Source organism: Plectrocnemia conspersa, unplaced genomic scaffold, assembly GCF_051122295.1.
Source record: "Plectrocnemia conspersa isolate PC_06_02 unplaced genomic scaffold, ASM5112229v1 ptg000007l, whole genome shotgun sequence".
NCBI lineage: Eukaryota > Metazoa > Arthropoda > Insecta > Trichoptera > Polycentropodidae > Plectrocnemia > Plectrocnemia conspersa.
In genome coordinates this window covers 9685301-9706469 of record NW_028277171.1, presented here as the reverse complement: position 1 = coordinate 9706469, position 21169 = coordinate 9685301, and the positions used below count along the sequence as shown (strand labels likewise).

The following is a 21169-nucleotide window of genomic DNA, read 5'->3' as shown; positions in this document are numbered from 1 at the left end:
TACGAGGACCGCGCGCGTTCGCACGTGCAAATATTGGACTTTAACGAGAAAAACATAATATTTCACAAATTAAGCGGAGCGTGCTGAAATTTTTGCCAAGAGCTGCTTCGTATTAATTTTCATATAAAATTAATATATCACCGTTTTCTAATTTGGGCAAGACATGTTTGCATATATATATTTATTAACCAATAAAACGCTAAAGATCACCGGTGTTATTTAATATTATATTATAGATAATCTATAATATTTTTCAATGCTATTTCGGGTTTTAAGACCGATAGAGTGTGACTTTCAGGCAAAATATACGTTCGAAAAACTAGTAACAATTCATTTGTGGCAGGCAACGCTGGTCTTTTTTGGATTGCCTTGAATGCAGTATAGATGTCTGAGCTCATTTTTCACTGTCTCTCTTCTCGAATCGTTTTTGACCCTTTCGTCTCCAATCGTTTGGTCGTCTGCCGATGTGATATGTATCACATATCTTATATTCACGATACAAGACGTCTCTGACGAATCACAGATGTGGATGTTTGTGGGCCAATTGCATCGCTTGTTGATTCGCCCTATCGCGCATCATCAAGTACAAAAATGTAGTTTTAATGGTGCTTACAACGGTTAACGAGACGAATGTGCTAGCCGAGTGGTCCGTAAATTTTTCCAATTGTTATGCAATAACTTAGCGTTAAGCATTATCTTATATTGTTAAGCTTTTTGTCAAAATCATTTGGTTACATTCTTTCTATGATATTTGAAATAGTTGTTTAAATGACTCTCTGATAACAAATATTTACCAACAATTTTTCTTTACTTTAAATCATCACTGAATATATAAAAAGAATAATTTTCTTACTAATATGGCAGTTAGATTAATACTATTGCGCAACATATTTTTTTAATTCATAATAAATTAAACGTGAAAAATGGCAAACTAAACAATTTTACAAAAAAATGTTTGTCGGCTAAGAATTATGTGGGTATAAAGTTTTTAGAGAATAAAAACTATTTCTTTAGCTTCTCTCTATATGTTCATATAGTTTTTGAAACAGCTTAAAAATATTTTTGCGAATATTACTAAAAGCAAAACCATGAAAATTATAAAATGACTTTTAACTTATAACCAATTTAAATTAAACGGAAACTTAATTTCAAGATTTTTTCATTCGAGTCTAGAAAATTTTGTCGCCATTTCTCATTATCAAACTCTGTACTGAAAGTTCACGGTTATTATTTTGTCGATTTTTATTTTCTTCGTAATGAATCACCGGCTTACTTGTCTAAACTTCGCCGTTAGCTTTAAAATTTCAGTTAAGCGACTAGTTTCGACAATGGATCGGCAAGTTTTCTCTTTTCCAGTTTTACGAAAATCCCAAGCGATATCGAAAACTTTCTTGCAGGCCAGAGTTCTCTTATTATCTTACAGAAATCGCATAGCGTGCGATAAGAGGAATTTCTGTCGAATTTGTCTCCCCTATACGACTTCGATATAATTAGGACTAATTTGATTATTACGTCTTTTACCCTCAAATTACATATAATGAATAAAGGTTCTATATATTAATTTAGATGTAATTGCTATTTGATAGAATTTAAAAGTACGCAAAGAGGAATTTCAGAATATTATATTTAATAAAGGTTATTAAAAAATGAGCTAAAAAATACGGTACATTTCTTAAATACATATATTTTAAATCATATCAATACTCAAGTAAATAGCTTGAGCAAAGCAACTGAATCGAAAATTATAGACACTGTAATCTAGAATTTACCGCAATTAAGTTGGAAGTCAAAATCAAATTACAAACACAATCGTGTTAAAGTCGCAAACATACAATCCAAGAATGATATTTGATACAAGCGTTGTGCAAAATAGGGGGAAGAGAAAATTTATTGTTATCAAGTTACGTTTTCGTATGTACGAATTCGAGACGCAAGCAAAATGATTTGGTTACCTTTGATTATTTAAAAAAAATATTATTGCTTCATGCTTTTTCTTCTTGAGATATCGCTTTGAAGGAGAAGAATACTGGATTTAGAATACCAACAATAGCGTTATTCAACACAATATTTATGGTAGAAGTTTTGCTGTAATTCATGAAATTTTATAAAACAACAGATTTATATAATTAAAGTATTTATCAGTATACAAAATATTTGTTTATTCAATAGTAAAATTAAACATATTTAGGTAAACTGTTTTAACCTTTCCAGACTTATAGTCAACATATATCAATATATTTTATTAATTAAATTCTATTTTAATTTCATCGCGTAGCACTAAATTTTCAAAAAGTTTAGATTCTCATAAGTTGCCCTTTAGTTAAGTTAATATAGATTAGATACATTCAAACTTTAAAGACAACGATTAGGATATTTTAATAATTTAAACATTAAGAAAATTAATTATAATTTAATAATGAAAATATATTAAGTTCAGTGAGATACCTGACTAAAACCAAAGTAATATATTTGGTTGACTATAAACTATCATTTTAGTTTATAATTAATTTTGTTTTAATTATTTATCATGATATATGATGATAGATTGAAATTATAATTATATAATAATCACTAATTCCAATCTCTCAGACACGATAGAAATTTTAAAACATCTGGATTCATATGGAATTCAAATTCAGAATTTTAGGGAATTAGTCGCCGACTCATACCACTGGTCTATCATCCTAGACAATAATTAATGATTTATCATTGATTTTAAATTAAATATTTTTACATTAAATTGAATAAAAGAATAAATAAAAATTCTAAACCAATAACGTAAAAATTTGTCCCTTAATTAGCCAATGCTTTAAATTAAAAATATATTTTTATATTTTATAAAAGCTTTATTTCTAGTTTTTTATTAAATTATTGGCTTACAACATACTAGCGTAATAATTTGAGCAGTACACTGCAAAGAATTTGTACACAGGTGCTCTTCTGGCATTTGCGACCACTAAATTGAGTGTGCACAAGTGCACTTACGGCATTAATACGGCATATGTGGCAATAAAAATATTTCATACATTGCATTAAATAATGAAAGTTCTATTACATCCAATGTTGTGTTGCTGTTTTATTCTACTGTTTCCTTAGGGTCACAAGATTATACTTTGTTAGCGTATGGTTTTGACAAAAACTGACTATTGACTATTTATGTAGTGGCAAATTCTTTCGTTACGTTTTTTGTGTATGTTCTGCGGAATTTGTTTTTAATTGCGCCGGAGCTTCTATTTAAAGTTTTAATCGGTTTTAAATTTTTCATTACTATGGTGCATTGCAATGTTCATTGAAATTACGTAGAAAAAAAACACGATTTTTTGTGCCAGAGCTCTGGTCTATGTGTCAGGGGTGTTTATTTTGATACAAGCAAGGTTATAATTAATATTGTACAACAATTTGAGTCACGTTCACGTCGGGTCATATAATTATGTTAACGTTTACGCGATGTTCTCTCATGTCTGCATCTGAATGATCCAATCGTTTTTAAAGCGGGTTGAATTAAGGATTTTGACCAGCTTTAACGTGATGAAGGAAACGGTTACTTTCTAGATCTTTGTTTTCGTCTGTCGATGATCACTTGATTCAAGTTTGTACACGAACTCAGTGAGTCTAAGTTGGAGAGCTGTAATTAAAGTTCTCAAAGATTTTTTAATGACAAATCTGACCGTTTTCATCTAATAGTTTTTGCCAATTTATCATCATAATTATCATAAAAACATTTAAAAAACTAAAAACAATTATGATGCACAACTATATTAGAGGAGAACCATCCCACATATTTTTTCTAGTTCCTCGTAGCTATCGTTGAAAAGCTGAATCGCTTGTGCAAGAGGAGCGTTACCAAGCACTGATATATTGGTTGCGATGGCAAAACTGATGTTGTGTGAAGCGAGTCTTAAGCAAAATTTATTTATTTGAGCGCAGTATTTTCGTTATATATACATAGCCAGCCTGAGGGAGGTTTAATGCTCGCCCTTTTTGTGTTGCTACAGCCATTACGATTATCTGGATGTGACTGTTTAAACAGGTTAAAACCTGTCAGATGGACAGGTTTAGAAGGGCCGTTAAATATTTTTAACAAAACGTATTTTACATTGTATTTTTCCGACGGATGCTTTTAACATTAATACTTTGATTTATAAACGAGTTGTATCGGACAGCACGGGAAAGACAGTCGCAATCAACAAAATCCATCTACTGTACAAACTGTATGCTTTTAAATCCGTTTTGTTTTAAATTTGCTGATAATTGTAGATGGTCGTAATACTCATTGATTGACTAACGTCATATAAGTTTGCCTTTCTTACGCTCATTTCAATAAAAGCTTTTAAAACTGTTTCGCTTTGGATTTGCAGGACATTGTCATTATAGACGTTGTGTGCGATTGGTGTAATAATAAAATCTGGCTGATATTTTTTCTATTGTTGGACATTTTTTAATGTCGCATAATTGTGTAAGAACGTGTATTGTTTCTTTGGGATATGGTAACTTTAAATTTGTTTTAGAAATATGAATTTGCCAATATATTAACATAATTTTGATCAATTTCCCTTTAAATCAGACGAAGAAATAAATTATATTTTTGTAGAGTATTTAATCATTATGTCAATGTAAATATGCCCGAATGACTTGAATAAAAAAATGCGATAAATTAATATTTCTAAACGTTCATGTTATACAATTTTCAGGTCGCTGTGGCAGAGCGAGTCCTTGCACGCAACTTTGTAGGGAGCTCCACGATGGCACATACGAATGCGGCTGTCGTCCCGGTCACGTGCTGCACAAAGACGGCTACAGTTGTCAAGGTAATTCGAATATTCAAATTCACAGGTAAAATAGTATAGATTCATTGGCGTGTTTTGCTTCTCGCTGACTTTAAGTAAACTCGTTTATCCGTCAGTTGCGGAGCTTAATCGGCGATCCTTTGTGTGAAGTTTCCAATTTTACGGTTATGACTACGGTCCTAAATAAACTTGAGCGCTCGATCGTTACATAAATACGTTTTATGTCCGTAATGTATAATGCAATATGCCAAGATTCGACGTACGAGGTCGGTTTTAATCATTTATTAATGGATTAATCGGTGTAGTGGGAACATATTACATCATATGTGAAAATTATTGTTAGATAGTGTTTTTAATAATTTCAATTACGAGGGATATATTTTTTAATCAAAAAGAATTCGTATCTTACTGGTTTAAACACATTAAATTAAAGTTGATTTATTACAAAATCTTTGATTTTTCTTATCAGATAAGAATATTTTAGTGAGGTAAACCAAATACGGCAGATTTTTAGACACTCGTTATTGCTAAAATTGATTGATACATTCTTTAATTCTTACTGTTTCTATTGCATATTTTTTACCTTCTCCGTTTGCCTTAATATTTATTATAATTGTATTCGTTTGTGTTGATTTCTGAATAAAATTTTGCTGTTGCTCACCCGAATTAACTAAACGTGTTCATAACCACTGCCTTATACGTATTCTTTATTACATAATAGGAAATCCAATTCTGAGAAAATTTGATGTTCCAGGGAACATATATGTGTATTTTATGTATATATATATATGTTACAATGAAGGTGTATTATTAGTATAAATTTATTTTCGCTGAAATTTCAGTAAAATCATATCGAAATATAATATTACCAATAGATAGAAATAAAGAAAATACAATGTATGCACTTATGAGCGCAACTTATTAACAAAAACTAAACCAGTATTAATATTGTATTTAAAATTCAGAGTGTTATTATATTTAGAAACAAATTATATGACGTAGTAATTGCGTTTATTATAAAATGTGAGAAGCGCTTTAAAGCACACATCTGGTCGGTCAGAATATGATTGAACCCCTCATTGACCGACTCTGAGAGTCAGCTGATATCCGTTCTTGATTTACGTCAGCACGCTGCACAGCGACAGTTAATATTTAGAGCTACATAATCTGCTTAGATGTTAACTTAAACGAAGTAATTGTAAGCAGCAGGCGATTATTATTAGCAATTAATTAATAACTCGGCCAATGAAATATATATGTTACAGTGAATATCAAAATTCACAAGCTATTTTAATTAAATTAATTATTGGAATACATTTTCATCCATACATATATATTTCTACTATCGAAAATAAAATATTATAAAATAGGCGCGCTTGAAATTAAATTCTATATTTCTGAGAATACGTTGATTTTTCCTTTCTACCGAAATATTGGATAAAATCTGCTACAAGGCATCTAGCACTGGACTTAAACTTTGGAAACGTAAACACCGACATATATAAATATATAACTTTCATACAAGAGATAACTTTGTCGTTAAATATTAAGCTCGCTAGTTGGAAAATCCATTTTTTTTATAATTTACATATATATATTATAATGAAGTATTTTTATACAGGCTAAAATTGAACTCACTTAAAAAAGGTTAAGCTTTAAGCTCAGTTTACTTATTCAAATTTATACTGTATAAACAGATATACGAATAAAGTTTATTTACTTTATAATTTATATATTTTCGATTGCTTCAAAAAAGTATTTGAGCAAGATTAATTATTAATTCAGGAAATTAATATATTTATTTAATCTTCAAAGATTTTTTTTTACCATTTAATGATTTTCTACCTTTAATTAAATCGTAAATTAAATGCGCCTCTTAAAGGATATGCCGCATTTAATTACTTAAATTCTGCATAGTAATTAAAAGTTTGTTCAATACGTACATAACTCGACGTCTAAAACGAGCTTGTGAGTTCTGGGCATAAGTTTACTCGTATGGCTCTACATATTTGTACTCAAACGAGGAATGGTAATGAAAAGGCGAAGCAGAAACATGCAAAGTGTTATGGGGCTTGCATCCTCAAAGTCCATCTTCTCAGGGAGGGAACTTCATCTAGCGTATTTTAAGTGAGATGCATGCAAATATAAATTTTATCACAATACATAGAATGCAAGCTAGAATAATGCAATAAATTATTAAAGTTTGCCCTACTTATTAAATAATATGATTATGTTTTGACTATTTAATACACTATTAAATAAATGATAAACGAAACTAGTAAATAAAATAAAGAGTGGTTTTTAAATGGGTGTAATTTATTGAATACAAAATTTATTTATTCCAAGCACTTAACATATCTAGTAATTTAAAAATAATAAATATTGTTTCTCTGCTACAATTCTGCTCATAGATTTTCAATCAATCAACACGTTCGAATTTTCAAACATTTGTTTATTTAACTCTGATGTTTTATTCAATCAATTTCAATTAATGCTATGTGAATAATTCAATAGCTTTCAAATAAAGTGATTTAACGATTTATGCAATCAAGAAATACAAATAATAGTTTAAATATTATTTGTTTTATACAAGTATATTTACCTTTTATCAATATAAGATATTAAAAAAACTTAATCAAATATATATTCAAAGTTACTATCCAATTTTAACACAGCTTTCTCTATATTTCTCTGGGAAAGTTTATAATTTTAATAACATGATTATTATGATTGCCTCATAATGAGAAAGCAGCTCGAGCTTATGAACGCGTATGTGTCACTCAAATACTAGTGACATAAATCTGTTATTTACTAATGGGAATTTTTATTACTATCCTAAAGAGTTTAATGAATATTATGCGTTTTAAATTGGTATTAAAAGTTTATATGTAGTGGTATAAATATTTATTATTGATTTGATGAATTCGTATTTTTATACATATAAACCACTTTGTTACAAGAATATGTGAATTAAAAAATACCTGATCATAAAATATTACATAAGTAATTACGCGTCATTATTTTAAATCTATCGTTTTAATAATTAGCAAAAAAAAATATTTACAACATACTTGCAAATTAATTTATGTAAACGCACATAAAAGAAAAAAACCCGTACGGGTAATGCGCGTGTAATTCTCGATAGCTGCTAGGGCCACAGGCACCGCTCGCAGGACTTCAGACGCGCGTGTGCTCTGTCTCTTAACCTGTGTTTAGTATAAATCGCGACATATTCCGTAGCGTACACGTATAATTAGAAAAACCAATGTGATGTATGAAAGTACAGTTTGCAAACAAGTAACTTTTAGCATATCACGGTAAAAATATGAAACATTTAGTTTAACTTTATAACAATATTTAAGTTATGTTTAGCGCATGGTATATAATTGGCGGTAATTAAATATTTTTAGCAATGTACTTATCTCATGATTGAAAGCATTTCTGGAAGGCTTCTTTTGGAAGGGTCTTTAGTTGCTTTGTCGTGGCTGTCTCAATGTCTGGAACGATTTTCTTTTAGCACAGTTTTTATTTTTGGGGAAAGCCAGAAGTAACATTGTGCTAAATCCGGAATGTAAAGGTAGATGCAGACAGATAGGAACTTTTTCCGGGCAAAAATTCGCGGTTCAGAAGCGAGGTGTGGCGCGTTGTCGCGATGAAGGAAGAAGCCATTGGTCCATTTTCTGGTTTCTTTCATCGTATATCGTTTCGCAAACGTTGCAGTACGCTCTAGTAGTATTAGGAGTTTACAGTAGTTTTCTTTGAAACGAACTCTGATCACATTATGCCCTCACTATCAAATCAACAATTAGCATGACTTTGACTTTGACTGATGTGCCTTCTAGGGTAAGGAGAGCCACTCGTTTTCTATTGGGAACCCTGAATTTTCATCTCAGGGTCATAGCCATAAACCCAACTTTCATCTCCAGTTATAATTTTGACCATTAAGTCCGGATCTGCATCAAGACTATCATATAATTCTGTGCTAACTGACATCCGGTTTTCCTTCTGTTCGTCAGTCAAAAGTCTGGGAACAAATTTTGCACTCATTCGTCTCACTTGCAAATTATCTATTAAAATGCTTTGTATGAACCCGTACATTCAGTTTTTTGGTAAGCTCACGAATAGTTAATCGTCTGTTTAAACGAACCATTTTTAAGCCTTTAGGCACGTTTTCGTCTGTTTTTGAGGTCTAAAAACGTCCCGACCGTTGCTTGTCATCAACCGACTCATTTCTGCTTTTAAATCGCTCATACCACTTGTAAACAGCCTGCAAAGTCACCGCATTATTACCTAACATTTTATGAGTTTCTTTGGTACTTTTGTTGCAATTTTAAACAAACCTTAATGTTGACGCGTTGTCCGAATATCATGATGCGCGACAGACAAGATAAACACGACCTCACTCTTCCGGCTCTGGAAGCCGGCTCACTAGTCACAACTTGTTCTAACTTGACACTGACTATCTCAACGGATTAGGCTATCGGAATTATTTCTTCAAATAGATGTAGCGTCAGCAGTTGCTGCTATAAAAATTCACTTAGGTACATTTTTTAAATCATATTTCTATTATATTTAATTCATTATTTAAATTTTCTACAACTTCTTTAACATTTATCTATGTAATACATTAATGTGTATTTTATATTTTTATATCATTAATATAAATAGTAATGAACCTATTTTCAACGTCAGATTTTTTTTGTAATAAGCATAATTTATTTATTTTTTTCGTTTTCTCTTTTTAATGATTTTTGAACAATCTTAAAACTATTTCACTAATATCGATAATATTTAATTTCTTCAATATTATCATTTTGTCTATTATTTCGAAAGCTCTCTTGAATTCCAAAAAAACTTCTCCAATGATTTTGTTTGTGTTCTTGGCCATATGTATATATGGTTTGTGTTTGTGATTTATGTAAAAAATTGAACACATATAAGTCAGAATTTAAAATATCAAACCAAAATAGTTAATATATTATTATTTTATGATTTGAATCACTTTTTTAATAACAAAAAGATGGATTACCTTATGATATTTAATCATAAAAAGGTCGGTTCGATTTGTGATAAAGCGTTTTAATCTTTTAAGAAAAAACGAGTTTCTTCGCTTAAATTCGACATTAGCTTAGAAAACTTTTAAACAGCTCAAGTTGTATAACCCAGAAATAATTAAAAATATCCATCGTATTCAGAAAAGGTAACGCTTGCATTCGGGTTTGCCTTTGAAACGGCCGCTGCTAATTCGCTGTAGCTGGAAAAAATAATTTGTTTAAAAATAACTCGCGATCCTTTTGTAATTGATCGTTCTACCGAAAAATAATGGACAATTTTTTTTTTATAACTGGGCATATGTATTTTAATACGCGGACAACCAATAATCATTTCATATCAGACACTTCATCTGAAGACTTATCCGCGGACACTTTGTATGAGAACTCCTCTGAGATTTTCTCAAAAATTTCCTCTCCTGGCATTAATACTTGAACAGCAACTTCGAATTTAAAGGGCCCTCTAGCTTGGACTACAACTAAAAGGAGGCCAACTCAATTTCAGACCAACGATGATCGCAAAAGCCGTCGCTGTGTTCAACCCGCATCGAAAACTAATGGTGCTTACGGACAACATTTTTTAATTGTTGTACAACATAATAAATAACAACAAACTTTTTATTAACACAATATAAACTCTCTCCAGAAGATTAGTACATATTTATTTGACAGTATTTTATGGGTCTTTTGTATGACACATCAAAGTGAAACTGTTAGCATAGTATAAGGGCGCCGATAAATCGGCGCTCTGGCGCTAAGAGATTTGACTGTTTTGAGATTCTTTCTACACAGCATCCTTGTTAAATAGTACTTGCTGAATATACTTTATATATGTTTAGTGAGGACAAAAAATATATTTAGTAATCAACGGTCTCCTCGCATCTGACACACTCACCCGACCTGTAGTTTTAGTTTCTCAGCGATAACTCAAACAAAAAAAACACTTATTCACACTCCATAAAATTAACACCGCCCTAAAAACACAAACTGAAATAATGCGAGTCGTAACCCGTGAGTCCCGAATCGCTCGCTATAACCGAATCCATTATCACGTATCAACACGTAGTAGACCCTACGAAGCCGTAAATACACGAGTCCTGGCAAAACACGGCGCAACACACCGTAATTTGCGTTTAGGTCACCGGCCGAATTCGGTGTCGGACATGGCGGTTAGCAATCGTCCATCCCTTAACGCCCTCCGAGAACCATTAGCTAATTGGCAGAGGGCCGAGGCCCGGGCGCGGAGACTGCGCCCCCGGGGCCCATCCCGACTAACCGTCGGGGAAACTTGCTTCTTCAATCCGCGCCGTTAATTATTTTAATTAACACACACTCCAGCGCTCGGGACGTCAAAGAGGACAGTTTAATAAGCGAAACTCTGGCGCGAATTCCCAGTTCGCCTGAATTTCGAGAGTGCTTTGTTCGTTTTGCGACACATTAATCTCTTTTTGGCAATGGTATGCGTGAAGATAAACGTTTGCGAACGTGTGCTTCGAATATGCGCGATACGCTTGTTTAGAAACGCGTGGGCGAGGAGGCAAAATGCGATCAAAATTTTGATTTTGGTATGCAGGGTCGTACCACATTCATTTACAATTAAACACAGTTGTGCATAAACCGTTTTAGCAACCTGAGTTATTTATAACAACGTAGGCCAGTGCTCTGCAACATATTTTCACCCACAGCACATCAAAGCTCTTTTTAAAACTCTGCAATACACCTCAATTCAAAGTGTAAAGAAAGAATTTTAATTTCAATGAAATTAACAGTCTGGTGCATAAAAAAGTCGTATTCACATTTAGCAAAAAAATAAACGCTAATGAGTTAATAATTTTATCTCAAATTTAAAGGATATTTGAGAACTTTAAAAGTCGCGTAAAAAGGACACCGTTTGACCGTTTATGTGCAGAATTTACGAGGTACAACACAAAAATACTAAGGGGCGAAATTAAAGGGAAAATTACGTTAGCTTAACTACTCAAAATAAAATTAAGCTAATAAAAGCAATGGCAAAAAAATAAAAGACCGAAATTAAGAACTTTAATAATTAATTGATCTACGGTATTCGCGTTACAATAAAAAAGGAACGATACGTGGTCGCGTAAAATAAAAAAATAGTACTAGAAAAATGCCTATAAAAAAATTGCTAGTATTTATTATTTTTTGTGTCCCTTTTAAAATTTAATAAATCAGGTATATTAAAAAAAACCACATATATATCAAAAAGCATCTGGCCAATGCACGAAAAAACGTGAATTACGTATTCGAGAATCAAAGGGTACATTTGCTGACTCGCAGCACCTCCGATACGATCTCCGGTTGACACCCCGTTTATTTACGGCCTTAAAGCTGCGCTGGGTCAAAAGCTCGGCAATAAATCCTTCCTCTGGTATGAATATGACGATAAATATGTTATATCCTTCCGTATGGTCGGCAACCTCTGTACAAACACGTCGCCTTCTTAAACATTCACCGACGAAGGCAAGCTCGTAAACACTAATTCAAAAGCGGCGATTCGAAAAGGCGATTCTACTTTTTTCCCGATTTAGTATTAAGATTTACTTTGAGAGGTTTTCAGGTGTTTTTTCCACCATGTCGATGTTGGAAGTATAGGGTTACTATATAGTTTCTGGGGAGTGTTATACGCGGGGTTCGTGCCGTTCGGCATATCGTCGTTCCGATCGCTAACAAGAAAAGTTTATGTTTAAATTATGGTCCGGCGAAAAACACAGACGCGTGTTACGTGTAGGAAAAAGCTACTGCTAGATTGTAGCATAAAGGTCGTGGAAAAGAAAAAGTTAGTCTTGTTTGAAATGATAAATACGGTACGAGCACGTAAACTTTACGAGCGCGTGGGAAATCTATCTTGGTCGTATCAAATGTAAATTAGGTGTATTTTTTATGTTTTGAATAAATATATATTTATTTAATGTATGAATGTAGTACATACGATAAATATATAATATGAAGATATATAAACAATAAGAATACCTTTTTGAACAATATTGATAATGAATTTCAAGGTTTCTGCACGTATATTATTGTTTGTGAAGCTTTCAGTATCGGAGAACGTTTTCTGTATTTTAGAAAACCAATAAACAGGATCGTCTAAATAAATGATATTTTTTAAGCCCTTTAGTTTTATTTTTACCAATAAATATTTATATTCATTTTCTAGTCTATATATTTTTGAGTTACTAATGGTACACCAGCGGTATAAAAGGATTTGATTTAACAGGAAATTATTTTAATAGATATGTGCATTTAAATAAATACTTTTGTTTATGAAACGAATTGTTTGTGCATTTATGTATAGTGAATATTCAGTTTTTTTCTTCAGAAAAATACTTATTCATGGGTTGTTTACTTTAGGGCACAAACAATTTATGAAACAATTATTTGACGTACACCTATTGCTTGTTTAAATTGTCCTCGATATTTAAATTTAGTTTTTAAAAGAGTAACTTACATAAATTATTTAGTAACAGCAACAATATATTTTATTTCAATTAGTAACTGACTTTAATGCTACACAAGCTACCTTTAGGCTTCAGGACAACTGTTAAACAACACTAAAATAACTCATCTGCTTAGATACAGTTTTTAATTATCTGAATTTAATGGTGAAAATATAGAAATTTTGTGTATTGATTCCTCATAAGTTCCGCCAAAAAAACACAAACAATGTTGCATATGGTCCTTAGCCTGCTAGATAGTATCTTTCTTTCATCGTCACAGAGAATAAAAAATTATGATTTTATTTAAACCTCAAACAACAGAAAAAAATCCATGCGTCAATATAGATTTTCATCCTCATAAGACAATAATATGTGTTTGACTAAAAATGTCTTGAAAGGAAAAGTAAATAGCGTCTAAGCAACTTTGACAACTGGAAAAAGTGGTTCATTGGACTTTATTATCAGATATTCTCTTATTCTCTTATTTTCAAATATTTTTTATATTCTCATACTTTGACAGGTCTGAAAAAATATGTGACAATGGTGTATACACGCGTCCTTTTATTTATTTACGATATAAACATTTCAGGAAATATTCAATAAATCGAGACATGATATGAATATTATTCACGTATTTTTAATGTTTTTTTTTTAAATTATAAAGTAAACAATCAAAATCTTTAGCTACACACGTGCACTCCAATAAGCCATTCATGACACTGTATGGGCAGTGAAAGAGGTTCTAGTTGTAGGTCGAGTGCAAGACGTAGGAGTAAGCATTTAACGTAGCGTTTGTATAACGCCAAGCTATATATGTCGAACCAAATATGTTTGATTTGAAGTGATTGAAAAAAAGCTTTTTTTAAATCGCCTAAAAGTGAATCTGCCAAAAACGAATATCGCTTAAAACATAGGACAAGTGAAACACAATTTAACTCGTGAAACTTTTTATTTTTCATTGGCAAAAATAATACTATTTCACATTAAAAAAACTTTTTAATAATACCGTTGATTTAACAAACTAAATACAAAATCGCCTAACCCTACATATTGTTATTTTAAAATTTAATATTTTAGAATAAAAGTAGAATATAGAATGAAACGTAAACAATAAATTAAAAATATTGTAAGATATTTTCTGTAAGCTTATTAAAATAGTGTTTTTCCATTTGTACGCTATCAGAAATGAATTAAAATTGTGAATATACCGTTATCCACTTATATTTTTAACAAATAAAAAGTTATAAACTACAGTTTTCTTGGGACTTAAACACATTGAATTTTTAAACCAGGAATTGCCAAATTTAGTCCCATAGGGTACCTTTTATATAGAATCCGGAAAAACATATGATTAGTTTACCATATATGGCTTTTTAAGTAAAAAATCTTTTTTGTTTCCTTTTGTCTCGTGAAAAATCAGAAATTATTTTGCCAGCGATACTTAAAATGTTATTTGAATCATGAAAATAAAAATAAACAAGTAGAAGGTATTTTTTTGTTGCATTAAATACATATTTGACATTCATTTTTGCTATTTTAAAATGGAATATAAATATGTAAAAAAGATCCAGGTGTCTAAATTATAAAAATTGTTACAAGATTATTGCATTTTGTTTTATTTTACGTTTCTCGGGGATATATGAATTAAAGTGAGTAAAAAATAAGACATAACCTTTGGAAAAATCTACAAAGATATAATATGACACAATGCTCACAATATGAAATCATTTTTAACAGTAACGTTCCATCCCAATCAGTTTTAAGACTTTTATTATATTATTACACCCTTTACTGGGCTTCTATATGGCGTTTTAAAACAATAATTATCTAATTTTCAAAAGATTTTTCGCAGCGCGAAATTGACACGTTTCTAATAAATAATTCATAAATGCAAATGTCGCAATCGCTATGTTGCAAAGCGAAAATGCCTTAGATACATTTCGTCGCCTTTTCTCTCTTCGGATTTTCATTTCATTGCGAAAATATCATTCCTCGCGAACACATACAATAATATAAACGGACGAAACCAACTTTTTTCCATCTCTCCTTCCTTTTCAAAGCTCGAATCGAATAAAAGTCGACATAATGACAGGGCGATAGCGAATCAGATCGACCTTGTTTTCCGACATTCTTTATGATCTCCTTTTGAATTTCACTCCATTATTTTCCAGCTATACGAATACGAACGTATCGTATTAACCGCGATTCGGTATTCCTCTCAGACGTTAATCAATCAATTCTCATCAAAATTAATAACCAAAGTCAGATGAATTTTTTCGCCTTATTTATTCGTCTACTTCTCCACCGTCAATTTCCACGTCTTCCTGTTACTCTTAACGTCTGCAGGGCCGACGGACGTCCATTTCCTGCTATTTCCATTTAGGAGCGTAGCTGACATAATCTCGGCTTAATTAATCTAAGATGAATTTAATATACTAAAATAATAATAAATTTATTTTTACTTTTTATATTCTTAAGTAAGGATAACCTATTTTTTAATCGTTTGTCTTCTATAAAAATAGAATTACTTATAGTTGTGATTTATTCAGATTTGAAAAATAGAGCAAATAAAAAAGTTTAACAAATAATTATTAGCTATAACTTATCTACATTAAATGTACACATTACAAATGTAATAAGTTAACGTTTAAAAGCTATATGTATAATATAAATAAGTACCCACTTTATATTATTCCACAATGGCTAATTTATCAATTTGACTGGCACGCAATAATTATGCTTTGAGACTTATGGTTAGATTCGATTCAATCAAAGTTATATACAGATTTGATTAACTTTATGTAATTGAAAATGTTATTTATGTAATATTACATGTAATATTATTATATAAATTCGTATATATTATTTCTGTATTAATTTTTATACAAAAAATATAAATAATAGCTTGAAACGCATATAAATAGTGTTATGACTCGAATCAAAATATTCGTTTGAATAATGATTATTTAAAAAAATTTTAGAACACAAAAAATGACTCATTCTTTAATAAACACAGTTATGTACTGTTTCTTAAGTTTAATGTTTCATGTGTATTTTAACAATGCATGCAGTCATTTACCCTTGATGAATTGCTGCAAAATCTACAGCTTAATTGTGCCATTTATTTGTGAATATTTTTATTATGTTACTAATAACAGCTATGGACATAATAGCTAATAGCAAACAAAAAACAGATAAATAAAAAAACACGTTGTAGTGCCGAAATCCATAAATGACTCATATTTCCGTGTTAATATTGTGCAGCTCTGGCCATTTAAATCACGAGTATTGTTATTTTTCTGTTATGTATATTTGCAAGTTTAAAACATGTAGTGCTTCATTATTTTAAAAATAATTATTATTAGTTTTGTGGCAGAGTGCTTAACGGGTAATTTGTGTCCGTTGAGTAATTGTCAGGTATTAGCGTTGGGACATATTATAACATATTTTATACTTATGATTCAAAAAGGCTTAAACGAATAGGGCACAAGGCCAATTGGGAGCAAATCAATAAGTAATTGATTCAAATTATAATCATCCTTTGAAGAAGCTTGTGCGAATGTGAGATTATGCAATTTGATTGCTTTCTAGCTTTAACACCAAAATCATTTTTAATGTGTTATGTGGCGATCATCCGATAATCACAAGGTATGATACAAACAATGTTTATTCAATGCGAGGTAATTAGTGTTTTTTTATAGACTTCTTTAAAAGCATGCAGAAAATGGTTTATATCTATTATGCAATCCTGGGTTTTGTTAGACATACATACTATTTTCGTTTTTATAATTTTTTGGGCTATTGTTAAAGCGCAAAAAAAGTCAAACTTATTAAGCAATTAGATTCTTTTTTGTATTGATATACGTATATATTATATATTTTTTTTATATATTTGTTGTTGTATTTACTGTCGATTATATAATTTGAAAAGTACTTGCAATGCTTATTATTCAGCTTTATTTTTCTAGTCGAATATAACGTATATGTAAAATTTGGAGCTCACAACTGCAAAAAAACACTACATACCTGGAAACTAAGAATATAGTAGCTTTATACAGGTGTTTATTTGACACCTTAAAGCATTTAATATTTTCCGCTTTTTTTGTTCTAGTGATAATGTATACTTTTAGTTATTTATCTGACTTTTGGGATATGCGAGGATAACCCAATACGTAACAATAAAATACAGATACTGCAAGTCACACTAGTAACATATACGAATCGACTGTAATAAATAAAAACTAAATATATTTTTGTAGTACCGAAGAAGTAGGTTCTGGAGCCATTAAAATAAGTTTTAATTTATTATTATAGGCCGCATAACGAATTAAGGTAAAAATTATATCGACAACAACACTATTATTTACGGAAAAAATTTACGGGCAATTTTATATGTCTTTATAGCTGAAAATTGAAGTTTAAGATTATAGGAAAGTAAAAGGCATTATTGTATTTAAGTGGCGTATTTAGCTATATTTTGTTAAGTGTATTGTATTTTATTCATGCAATATAATATTTTATAGTTATTACTGTTTTTAAATTTTAGTCATAAAATTGTTATACGTCAGAAAAGAAAAATAGTAAAATACATTAGTGTTATAAAAACACTTATGGGCCTTATAAATAGTTAATAAACGATAATATTAGCAGCAAAAATATTAAATATTACATCTTTTTACTTTAATAATTCATAAATACAATGTAGATGTATAGGAGAAGTTTTATTGCTCAATAGCTTCAATGTAGCACTAACTGTTCTGCTTTAATGAGACATAATAATTACATTGCTTATTGTTATGACAAAGATTGTACAAATTCGTTACAATATTATTCGTTATTTAATATTATCTGATGATTTATTTGGTTTGCGAGACGTTTTTCTTATAATCCGATTTCGCGATATTCTGCAGGTGGAGTTACGGTCTCCGGGTGTGGCATGTTTGACTAATAAGGGAATTCCTAGAAGTGGACCGGCGTATTCGATATATGTTTGAAGACCCTTCCGTATGGGATTGCTTTCTAATTCCAATTGGAAGTCCAAATATGAGTGATCCTTTGCTAGAAAAGTAGTCATTATGGTGACTTTTGACATTAAGGAAATCCCACATGTATACAATTGAGTTTAGCTCTTGACATAACATATGTAAGAAAATAAATATGTTGCATGAAGTATAAGTCTCGTGTTTATGTGTTTTACGAGAATTAACTATATTTCGTTGTCATTAGATGTAATAAATTTGCTTATTGGTGTATATAAATATTCTAATTCAACCGTTCTCAAATAAATCACGCTAAACACATGCGTGATTTGAAACGCCTGGTAATTCAGGCAAACTTTCCATAGTACACTATTAGTTTTTGAACTCGCCTGACCTCTGCGCGTGCCGCTCTCCAGGCATTCGACTTTAACTTACACGGCCAACTTTTACGGGTTACATCGTTAGTTAGCCTATTAGGAGCACCCGGTTATTTGTCTGAAGGAAAGTTATGATTTCACGAGTTCTTAGATACCATCGCCGCATAAGACTATTGATTTTTTTCCATTTTTTCGCAGAGCTCAACACCACTTCCAAGTCCATGTTCGACAACTACATAGACACGGAAGAAGACGTGTTGTATCAGAAGGACGCTTCTTTCTCGGCGGAGTTGGATATTGCAATGGTTCCGGCGAAAGATTCAGAGAACATCACTATGGAGGATGTCGTTTTGTCTTCTACGTCTCAAGTCATAGCTACAATGCCTAGTTTCATATATTATCAGACGCAAAATATTTTAGATGAATCGATCGATAATGAAACGTATAGTGTTGTAAGTAGCAGCAGAGAGTTGGATAGCAATACTATACCTTATTATCACGAATCGATAGCGAAAAATACGCCGAAGCATGGCGTGCAAGGCACGCCTTTGTATAACAGGTATAATAATAAAAAATTCGAGAATTCATCGGTTCTGAATGGTTCGAAGCAGAGCTACGACGATGTGTTATTATTGCCCACCATTGAGCCTTCTCCCTCCATTGAGGTTTCTACTAAAAAAAGCAGCGAAGAAGTCGCGACGTCAAAGGAGGCGGTGAAAGAAGACGATGAAAGGACTCTTATAGTGACGACTTTGGGCCCGAGTCTCGAGCAGAAGGTAATGCGATGAAAACTAATTAATGTAAAACATTATTATTGACATGTTTTTGCTTTCGCAGGTCCCTCCGATGTCAACGGTCGATCCGGGCCATACGGAAAGCGCTATAAGAATAGGCTGTCCCTTGGGAAAGTCCGGAGAAAACTGCGAACGATGTGAGTAATAACAATTTATTAAGTATTACACGGTGGCTAAAAATTAACGTTTTATCTGGCAGTGTAGCTGCGACAAATTTGTAATTTTAAATAAAAAGTCGTAATGTTAATTTTTAGCCGCTCTGTAACTGTCGCTGTGAGGGATGGAATGCTTTGGAATAATTCGCATTTGGAAACTTTCTACCAGACAGGGACTCGTAAGCGCGTGAAAATTTAATGAAGGGGACTCTTTAGTGTGAATTGGCATTGAAAATATTCGTTTTTTTACAACAGTATGTTAAAATACGAGTTTGAGTTTTTTATTACAAAAATAAATGTAAAACATATCATACTATTATGATTTTTTTGTACTATAAATTTAAATTTAAAAGAAAGTTATCTTTCACTTAATAAGTTCAAAATTACCCTAAAAGCTTTTAATTATAGTTTTATATTTTTTATATAAAATAATATGGGGTTTATTTAGCTAATGATTTTGAAAGCAAAATCACAAAAAATATTACAGTTTTTAAAGTATAGATTTATTAACCCAATTTATATGCATTTTTTTATTTTCAATTACTATTTTTAGCATATATAGCAATTTTTTATTGAAGCACATCACACATGTCAACTGAATTGTAACTAAAAATTCTAATCATAATTCTATAATTTATATGAAAAAGTGTAATAAATCTTTGTGGCAAAAATTACAATCGATTCAATGCATATTTATGTAGTATTCAAAGATAACTCAGTAACTTAGTTGTTACGACCAAGTTGTAAATATGATGGTTAAGGCCCAGAATGGAGATTAACGGCCAACAAAGCGCGCGTTCAGGATCAGAGCTATCCTATGCCGACCGATATTTAAACGATACTTTATACTTTAATTTCGCTACCCTCGAAAGCGTACCTAGTAAATACTACAAGCATGATTACGCGAAAAACAGATATTGATATCCGGCCGTACAAATTCATGCAAAAACTTGGTTGTTAGATATATTATAGATACAATGGTGCCTTGATTTGATGGAACTCGATGGAGCTCGTAATTCAAATTATTTGTATGTCAAATTAATTTTCATGATTAAAATAAAAAAAATGCCATTAAACCATTTCAATGAGAAATAGGTCTTGTAAGTCTAATCAATTTAAAAAAAATTGCTCGTATTGCGAAATTATAAACTGAGCTTTATGTTTATGTGAGTTCCATTCTGAAGTAAATATTTTTCTCTTGATCTTAATGTAACTTAAAATATTAAATGCCATTAATCCATTTCAATAGGAAGTATGTATTGTAAGTTTATTCAATTTAAAAAAAATGCTCCTAATTCGAGGTTCCATTATATGTATATATTGTTTATGCAGTAGTTCTTCAGCAAAAAGTCGTTTCAAAATTTTTGTTAATTTTTAGCGACTGCGCTATAATTAAAAATCTTCCTTAGCTGCAAAGTGACATATATTGATTATAATTTTTCTCATACATAATAATTTAGAACTAATAATATAGATAGTCATCGATTCCCAGAATTTTGTATTGTATATTTAGTATTGTTATTGTTATTCTATACAAAGCATCATAAAACTAAATTTCGCTACGTGTA

General features: G+C 31.0%; 1 protein-coding gene across 1 annotated transcript in view; it reads left to right on the top strand.

Annotated features, from left to right (window-relative positions):
* Positions 1-21169, top strand: part of SP2353 (EGF like, fibronectin type III and laminin G domains protein pikachurin) — a 185904-nt gene that overhangs the window by 26748 nt on the left and 137987 nt on the right. Inside the window, exons 3-5 of the mRNA XM_088188915.1 lie at positions 4692-4808; positions 18851-19428; positions 19490-19583. Coding sequence (XP_088045041.1) covers positions 4692-4808; positions 18851-19428; positions 19490-19583 — 789 coding nt within the window. The remainder of the gene's footprint in view (positions 1-4691; positions 4809-18850; positions 19429-19489; positions 19584-21169) is intronic.